We start from the raw sequence: 9,437 nt of genomic DNA, 5'->3' as shown, positions 1-9,437 counted from the left end.
CACTGAAGCTTTATCAGTAGTCCTTCAACAGCATTCTTTCTTCTGAATATAAATTTTTTTTTGTAGTTTTCATTGTTATTGTTTTTGTGGGGGTGAAACAATAATAATAATAATAATAATCGTAATAATAATAATCGTAATAATAATAGCAACTTTGATTATTCTTCATTAAAAAAGTGATATTTCAGACTTTAAATTTAAACGCATAGGAATTCTGTTTCATGGCATGCTGATGTTTTGAGTGTGAAAGTAATAGTACTAGCTAAATAACTATTGAGACATGTGAGGATGATGATAACGACGGCTTAGTTATAACGGTGATGAAGTGACTGACTTCATGAGGATGAGATGGCTACGGAAATGATGAAGATAGTGGTTGTAGTGGCAACTACATGCAGGCATGACGAAGATAGCAGCAGCGATTGTGGCAACCACAACTACAGCGTCGATGTTGTCTGATGGTCCTATTGGGAATTAGTTTGCCTGAGATATGATATACGTTTAACATTGATTTTCTACATCTTGTTCTTTTTTTCCTCTTTCTTATCCTACTGCATGTAATTTATACGTACTATTCACGTTTTCAGCTTGTTTATGCTCATTCGTGCAATAGGTTTTTGAAATATGCTTTTGGAAGCGCTTTTCTTATTGCTGTTTTGATTGCATAGCTTTTTTATACTGATATACTACTCATTTCAATTAGTCGTTTCAAGAATAATATTGCCTGGCATGGTGTTTGTTGGTTTAAATGTGATCAAGCACAGTAAATAGAAACTGAAAATTGGCTATATATTTTCACAATTTTGCATAGTCTTTATGTTATGCATGTATGTATGTATGTATGTATGTATGTATGTATGTATGTATGTATGTATGTATGTATGTATGTATATATGTATGTATGTAAACACGTCCGCCTGATGGTAATGTGCTATGTTTAGTGTTAGAGATAGTTTAAAAATTGAGATGGATGATGCAGAGTAGCGTTTAAAGCCAGAAACATTTCAAATATCTCATTTTCTGCAGCTTCTCCTAGGAAAAGTTTCCCACTGTTCTGTGTTTCTCTTCTGGCTGCTGTTGTCCATTTTTTGTACTTTTTTAGACTGTACTAATGTCGTTTTTGCTGTTGTTGTTGTTTGTTGTTGTGGTTAGTTGTTGTTTGTTGTTGTGGTTAGTTGTTGTGGTTAGTTGTTGTTGTTGGTTGTTGTTTGTTGTTGTGGTTAGTTGTTGTTTGTTGTTGTGGTTAGTTGTTGTTTGTTGTTGTTATTTTCATTCAAGTTATTTTTTGACTTGTTCTGTGTTTCTTTTTCTCTATGTGGATTTCATTTCTAAGATTGCAGCCATCGTGCCAATGCTTCTTTTGTACGCGTCCTAGATGGTAATACCTGTTGAAAATATTTTGCATTTCAATGCAAAATAATTATCTTACGCCGTAGTGGTTACCTGCCTGTTGGGGGTTAATGTGTTTTTTATTACTCAAGCCAACGCTCGACGCTCGACAACGTTCTATTCTCATGTGGACATGTATTGTAAGCACACATTCACACAACACACACACACACGCGCGTTACTATGGATTTATCTCATTGTTTTACCATTTAAGAGGATCAAACCCTCTGCTGCCAGAATGATCTCTTCAAAATAAATTTTAATTCATTCTTTTTGTTTCTGCTCTACTTTTTTTTTTTTTAAGATATTCATATAACAGTTAATGGTTTATTTATTCAATTATGTCTATTAATTAGAAGAAGAGGAGAGAGAGAGAGAGGGGGGGGGGGGAAGGGAGATAATAAATGTTCTTGATATTCATCTATTTCATATCTCAGTTTATTCTCCTTCATGTACCAGTTATTTGAGGAGTTATCAAATATTTTGATGATGTGTATGCCAGCCTGATGGTGATGAAGATGATGATGCATTTGATAATGATGATGATGATGTTAGTGAAGAGTTGTGATGATAGTTGGCTAAATAACCACTTCAAATGACTGTCAATTAATCTAACAATAGCCACGATTAAAGGGATGATGTTGATAATCTTTATGGTAATAAATAAAAAATAACAGCCACTGTTAAATACTTTTGATTTTAACAGCGTATTATATGAATAAAAGAACAATTTTTTTTCTATAAATGTTTCACCAGTCACAATAAAATTTTATATAATCTATTTTTAACGAATTCTAGAAATCGCATAAGAGGCCCGATGGTGAAGGAGGTGAAAATGCAGAGAACGATGGTACGTGCAATGACGATGATGATTATCGTTCAAACTGCAGCAGCAGCACAGAGGTTTACTCGCAGGACGGCAGCCCATCGCCGTCATCACCGTTCGCCACCAGAAATGATGACGGAAATGATGAAGATGATGCTGGGAATCTCACGCTCACTGCTGCTGCTGCTGCTGCTGCTGCTGTTGATGGACGAGAGAAAGGTTGTGGCTGGTTTATCTTTTACGTTCAGATTCAGTCCTATTGTTTTGTTGTTTTTTTTTTCAAATTTTTAAAAAATCTATGGTTTCTTTTTGTCTTCATCTTTATTGTTGCTATGATAGTTTGTAACGCCACAATGCTTCTAAGTCATAACTCGTTGTCTGAACATCGCTCATCCCATTATAGCATGCATCTTAACGTTATCAACAATATTAATAGAAATAACATTTATAATGACAACAACAACAACGATGCAGACACTCAAAACAGTTGTGGCCAGGCTGATAGCAAAATCATCCACGTACCTTCTCCTGGTGTTGATGATAAATTATCATTTGGTCATACGAAACAACAAACAGTTAATGAATCCATTGAAAACAACTCCAAAAATAACAACGACATGAACGACGATAATAGGGTTGCATTATCTGTCTGCGCAACAACAACACTTACCTCACCAGAAACTACTTTGGCTGTTGAGAACAATGCCGGCGTAAATAATGTTAATAGTTTTAACAGCAGTAGTTTTAATGCCTCCAATGATGGTTGTGAAAGTAAAAGTTTTTCAGGTGGTAATCTTACAGATAGTGATGAGAACTCTATGCCTAAATTAACTGCTATAAATGAAGTTGAAACTGATATATCTAATGATAGTATCAACACTAGGATATCCTCTAGCAACAACAACAACGTTAAAAACAACATCAGTAGATTTCTGCCTGGCAACAGTAACAACGATGATGGCGGTGACAGTATTGATTACAACAGCAAGCAGCATAATATGGTTAGGGAAAACGTTAGTCACCATCAGCAACATCAGCAGCAACAACTTCAACAACAACAACATCATCATCAGCCATCTCATTTTCAAGCTCACAAACATCAGCAGTACCTCGCGCAGCAACAACATCATCAACAGCAGCAACAACAACAACAACAACACCATCAACAACATTATCAACATCAGATGAAGTCTTATCCACCTCATCCCTATCCTCCAATGGGCATAGTTGGGCCCCCAATGCCTTACCCTGGCCCTTCATCTGATGGACTTCCTCCTCATATGATAAATTCATCTTCGTCGTCGTCATCACCGTATTTTCCTCCTCAACCATCATCACCTTATTACCAGCCATCATCTATTCCACCATCGCCAAATTACCGTCAGCCTTTCAGGCCTGAATTTATGACGAATCCGCATCATCATCAACATCATCTCTCGCAACATCTTCATCAGCAACATCATCATCCTCATCATCATTCTGCTGTCGGTAGATTTGAGTCACCACCACTTTTATCCCCCTCGCCGTCCTCATCCCTCTCCTCGCCGTTGTCATCGTCCTCATCATTTCCTCCACCTAACTACCGTTCTGAATCAGGGTATAACCATCCGCACCAGCAGGGCTTCATGAGGCCCCCCCACCCATATGGCCCGTATGGAAAGAATGACATGTCAGCTATGTACAGATCCCAAGAGGCTAATAACTCAATTAGCGGCAAAAATTTCAAACCCGATAACCCACTGATGTCGCCAGGCATCGCTGCTAAGAACAGCAGCAGCAGCAGCAACTCAACTGCCGAGCAAAATGTAAATAACAAAATGAATGTTGACAAGGAGGAGATTATGGAGCGCGGTGACAACTCTAACAGCAGCTCGTCCCAACATTCCACTGCAACAAACAGCAACTACAACAACTTGACCCCCAGCAACAACAACAACTTGACCACCACCAGCAACAACAACAACAACAACACATCCGACAGCAGCGTCGATAACGACCACCGAATGCCGCCACACAACAGCAACAACAGCAGATATTCATTCTCTGGCAGTAGCATACACGACAAGAACGATTTTCCAAGAAACAAAAAATCACCATTTCCTCACTCACACTCAAATTCAACGTTGCCATCCTCATCCTCGTCTTCACGTCCCAACAACCAGTGGGTGACAAACATGCAGGGCATGATGTCAGGGGGCTCGGTTGTGGAGGCCCCTAGCTCCCTCCTCAAGTCTCAACCAATTGTATCTTTTCCAGACATGAAGAATTTGATCAACTACGACGGAATCAAATCGACAGTCGGTCATAATTTTGAATCAGCAAAATCTGGTCTGCCATCATTCCTCGCTGAGAGTAGAAGCGGTGGTGGTGGTGGTAGTGGTAGCGGTGGTGGCGCAATTGTAGAGGGTAGCCATGGTGGTGGGAAAAGTGCCGGGTTCTATAATTATCCACCATTTCAACATCTTAGAAAAAATGTTGATGGAGATGCAGGTGGATACAGATCGTCTGGTCTGTCTGTTTGTCTGTGTTTGTTTGTAGTGTTGTTTTTAATCGTTGGTTGATGTTGTTCGTTTTGTTGTTGCTGCTGAAATTTGTAATGCTGGTTATGGATATTTTATGAGTCGAATGATTTACTCATTGTTAATTAATATTTTGTTTAATGCTTTCTCAATTGTTCAATTCGTGTCTTCTTCTTTCATCATTAAGACCGATGAGAAAATTTTATAGGTCATGTCAATCGATACTATATGTAGGTTACTGATTCGTTATTGTCGGTTTATTTACTAAGCTTAACACGTGTCTATGAGTATGATTTCGTTTTATATTCTATAATAATAATAATTATTATTAATAAAATCTCTTGGTAGGTTTTCAATTTATTTTTCAATTAATTCCTAATTCTAGTAGCGACTTCCAATCAAGGCTCCAACAACAACAACAGCAACACCATCATCAACAACAACAACAGCAGCAGCAGCAGTATCAATGATAATGTTACGATATCATCAGCTAGTTCTCAACATAATCTGCCCGAGAACAGCAACAATGTTCAGGATTCTAAACAGCATGCTTATTTTAATAACAACAGTTCTAGTACTAACAACAATAACAACAATAATAATAATAGTAATAATAATAATAATAGTAATGGTAGTAGTACTACTAATAACGGTAATAATTATGGAGGGAGTAGAATGAGTAGAGTTCCTTCTAGGAATGAATTCAATAAATCGGTTGGTTGGCCGGTTGGTTGGTTGATTGGCTGGTTGGTTGAATGGTTGAATAGTTGATAAGCTGATTGATTATTTCGTTATATTTATTGGTTAATTACTTCAAATTGTAAATTTTCTAAGCACTTGCACGGTCATTTTTATAGCTGTTAATGAGTCTACATCGAAAAATTTAAGTGCATTCAGTAATAAATGACTAATTGAACTGAACTGAAATCATTGTTTGTTGACTAACTGATTGACTGATTTATTTGATTAAAAAAAACATTACAATGCATCCAGAAATGAAATTATAAATGTCTCTTCTTCATTAATCACAATGTTTTTTGTTTGTCTGTTTACCTATATATGGAGGAATAATGTTTATTCATTCTATAAGTTTAATTCATACAAATGTGGCTGGCACTCTGCTGTCACTAATTTCATTGTTTGTGATTTGTTTTTGATGCTGTTTGGCTTGTTTTATTTCTGCGATTATTATTCATGTCTGATGAGTAGGTGCTATTATTCTTACTCTTGTTGTTGTTGTTGTTGTTGTTGTCTCGTCGTCGTCGTCGTTGTTGTTGTTGTTATGAGAACCTTTCATAATGAAATGATTCATGGGCTTTGTTTCTCCCTTTTAATATCATGCCATACAGCACCATAGAGAAACTAGCATTGCTCTTCTTACTGATAAACATTCCATTGCACATATTTGCTTGTGTGTATGTACACCTACGTACGTATGTGTGTGTGTGTGTGTGTGTGTACGTTTGTGTATCTGTTTATGTGTGTGTGAGTGTCTGAGATCTGAGTTTTTCTATGGTTATTAATATTCTACATTGATGTTTTTGATAAGTTGTGATTTTATCATGCGTGTTTATGTATGCATTTGCATGAAAGGCATTTTCGTTCCTCCGTGTGCGCCTTGTATACATGCGTGCGTGCGTAGGTGAATTGTGTATGTGCATGTACAAGTATTTCTGAGTGTTTCTATGTGTGTGTGCAAGTATGTGTTGTTCGTGCTTCTCTGCTCCTCTTTTGTTCAGCATATATATACTTGGTGAATGGATCTATTTTAATGATCTATTGACATATTTCTATTAGAGTTACTTACTTTTTCATTTCTCTACTTAAATTCTCTTAAGACATTTTTTCACTTTTTCATTATTGTTATTTCAATTGACTCTTTTCTTCCATCTTCTTCTCTTTTTTTTGAGGTAAACTCCAGGAAATTATAATCTTGCATGCAATTAAATTTTTCTTTCCAAAAGTCTTGTCGTCGCCATCATCACGTCATCATAGTCGCCGTCATTCTGGTTATTTTGTCATCATCATGTTTCCCTTTCTCTTCTCACTCACTCTCTCTCTCTCTCTCTCTCTCTCTCGCTCTATCTCTCTCATTAAAAAAAATATTTTTTAATGATTGCTCGTAAATCTATAGAAAATGTTTGAAAACAAGATGGTGCTAAACAATTTCTTTCACAGGCATATTAATAAATCCTTCTCCGTAATTAATTAATTAATTAATTGGCGCTAAGTAACCGTGATTGTCATGATTAATATATAATTTAATAATAATAATAATTAATTACTATTATTATTTATGATCATATTTATCAGGATGCCTATCCACAAGCAAGTAGTGGTAGTGGTAGCAGTACCGGAATGTGGTCCAATAATATTCCAGTGTCACCCGCCAATCAGAATGAATTTGATGCTACTGTACCCTCGTCATCTTCATCATCATCCTCTTCTTCCTCTTCTTCCTCCTCCGTCGTACACTCACATCTGGTTAGTTTCATTTAATGGTTGCGTTAAGGGTTTTGATGGTTTGAGGTAGTTTTGATTTGATTTGATGTCTTGTTGCTGGTTTATTTGTCTTTGTTTCTTCTATTTGACTGTGATTGTCTTTGTTTTTTATTTATTTTTGGTTTGTTTCTGTTATACTTTATTAACTTGAGTAGTTAATTTTCATTTAATTTCTATTCAATGATTTGAAATGTGTGGAGGTGATTTTATAGCTATGCTTTATAGTTTGAAGATGATTTAATAGAAGATGATGGTGATAGAATGATGATAATGGTGATTGTGAGATGATTAGGATAGAGATTGTTTTCCATGGCATATGTGCATGTGCCTTTTTGGATTCTCCTGTTTTAAATCACCACTCAGCCAAAAAAAACTTCTCAAAAATAATAGTAAACACGTTCTTTAACAAATAACAGCTGGTATGAATGTTTATATAAGAACAGCATAGTGTATGTTTACACGTTCGTGTGTATGTATGTGTGTGTGCGTGTGTGCGTGCGTGTGTACATATACTTAAATATCAGATTACATGCAAGCTGAGATGGCTGAATGAAGTGATGTAATATAAATAATAATCAATCAATCAATCAACTAATCAATCAAATCTTTCAGTAGCCAACCAATCAGATTACAGAAATTTATCACTCACTCAAATCTCTTACATTGCTCTCCAACAAGATCAATCAATATTCTCCACTCATTTCTGTTCTTTCCTTCTTTCTTTTTTTCTTTCTTTCTTTCTTTCTTTCTTTTCTTCTTTTTTAGATCTGGTGAATTTATGAGGCTTGATTGAAGTTGTTTGTCATTTTGAAATCAACTTGTCATCATTGTCTTAATTGCTATTGCACACTCTTTCAAGTTCAACTGAGTTTTACACATTCTCAAGTTTTTGTATACGCATGTATAGAGATACACGCATGTGTACTGTACACCATGCGACATACAATGTATTTATCTATTCAAGAGGTTGATGATTAATGATATTATAAATTTTTTTTTCTATAAAACGTGCATGCATGCTTGGAAAATGCACATCTGTGCCATTTATTTGTTTGTGATTTATAATGTAGACAAAAAACAGGCAATGAAAATGTGAGAGAGAGAGAGAGAGAGAGAGAGAGAGGAGGGCGAGAGAGAAGAGAGAGGGAGAGAGAAAAGAAAGAAGCAAGCAGAGAGATTAGGGAAGATTTAGATATAGAAGATGCATAAAGTTTGAATGAACATCCATTGTTATGATGTAGACTATGATTCTGATAATGATCTCGATGAATGTGAGGTTCAAGCATTGCGTTCTTTGTGGCAATAGCAGTTTGAATGTGTTTTTATATATGTTTGTATGTATGTATGTATGTATGTATATGTATGTTTGTCTACTCTACTTGCGGTGAATACACACAGACTACCAGCCAGCATACATTCGCATACAAAACATACATACATTCGTACATACTTACATACATACACACACACACACACACATACACACACATACACGTATAGGCGCATATACGCACGCACATACATACATTCATGTAACGTCTAAATGGTTACACATTAATTTCATCTTAAGAGGAGGTGATATACGCCTCTACTGTCAATACAGGCAGCCAGAAAATGACATTACTTTTTATTCGGGTTTTAAACAGCACCATGCCCCTTCATATCTTCTACTGTTGATTGTTCATATTTGTCCTCGAATTTTTTTATATTCTATAAATTAAATTAGAGCGATTAGTGAGAAACTGCGTTTAAATAGTGTTTGCTGCTATAGCCAACTAAATAAATAATGATATCTCAGCGTTATTTTAATTCTGCTCGTTGGAAACATTTTATGGTCTATTATAAGACCATTATGCAGCATTTAAAGGCAGATCAATAAAACTGCTGCTACAAGTCCAAGTGTACACTGCACACACTTGGTTTCAACGTATATACGCGCGTATGTATATACGTATCTATGTGCGTATGTTAAGTAAGCATGTATGCACGTATGTATTTATGGATGTATGTATGTATGTATGTATGGATGGATGTATGTGTGGATGGATGTATGTATGTATGTATGTATGGATGGATGGATGAATGTATGTTTTAGTGTTTTATGTGTGGTGGTGTGTTTATGATTTTATATGAATTTATGTGTTTTGTCTGGTTTATTTTTTCCCCAATGGTATGTTTTAAAATTTTATGGTAATGTATGT

At 35.8% G+C, this 9,437-nt stretch overlaps 1 protein-coding gene across 1 annotated transcript; it reads left to right on the top strand.

Moving 5' to 3' along the window:
- Positions 1–2,356: 2,356 nt before the first annotated feature.
- On the top strand, positions 2,357–4,776 carry HELRODRAFT_170595 (hypothetical protein; the record flags this gene model as incomplete). Its single annotated transcript, XM_009016398.1, has 2 exons — positions 2,357–2,444; positions 2,690–4,776. The coding sequence occupies 2 exons, from the start codon at positions 2,357–2,359 to the stop codon at positions 4,774–4,776; spliced, it is 2,175 nt and encodes a 724-aa protein (XP_009014646.1).
- Between the last annotated feature and the right edge of the window lie 4,661 nt (positions 4,777–9,437).

This window comes from Helobdella robusta (genome assembly GCF_000326865.2).
Source record: "Helobdella robusta unplaced genomic scaffold HELROscaffold_18, whole genome shotgun sequence".
NCBI classification, from domain to species: Eukaryota; Metazoa; Annelida; class Clitellata; order Rhynchobdellida; family Glossiphoniidae; genus Helobdella; species Helobdella robusta.
The sequence above is the reverse complement of the archived record's forward strand: the minus strand, read 5'-3'. Positions and strand labels throughout refer to the sequence as shown.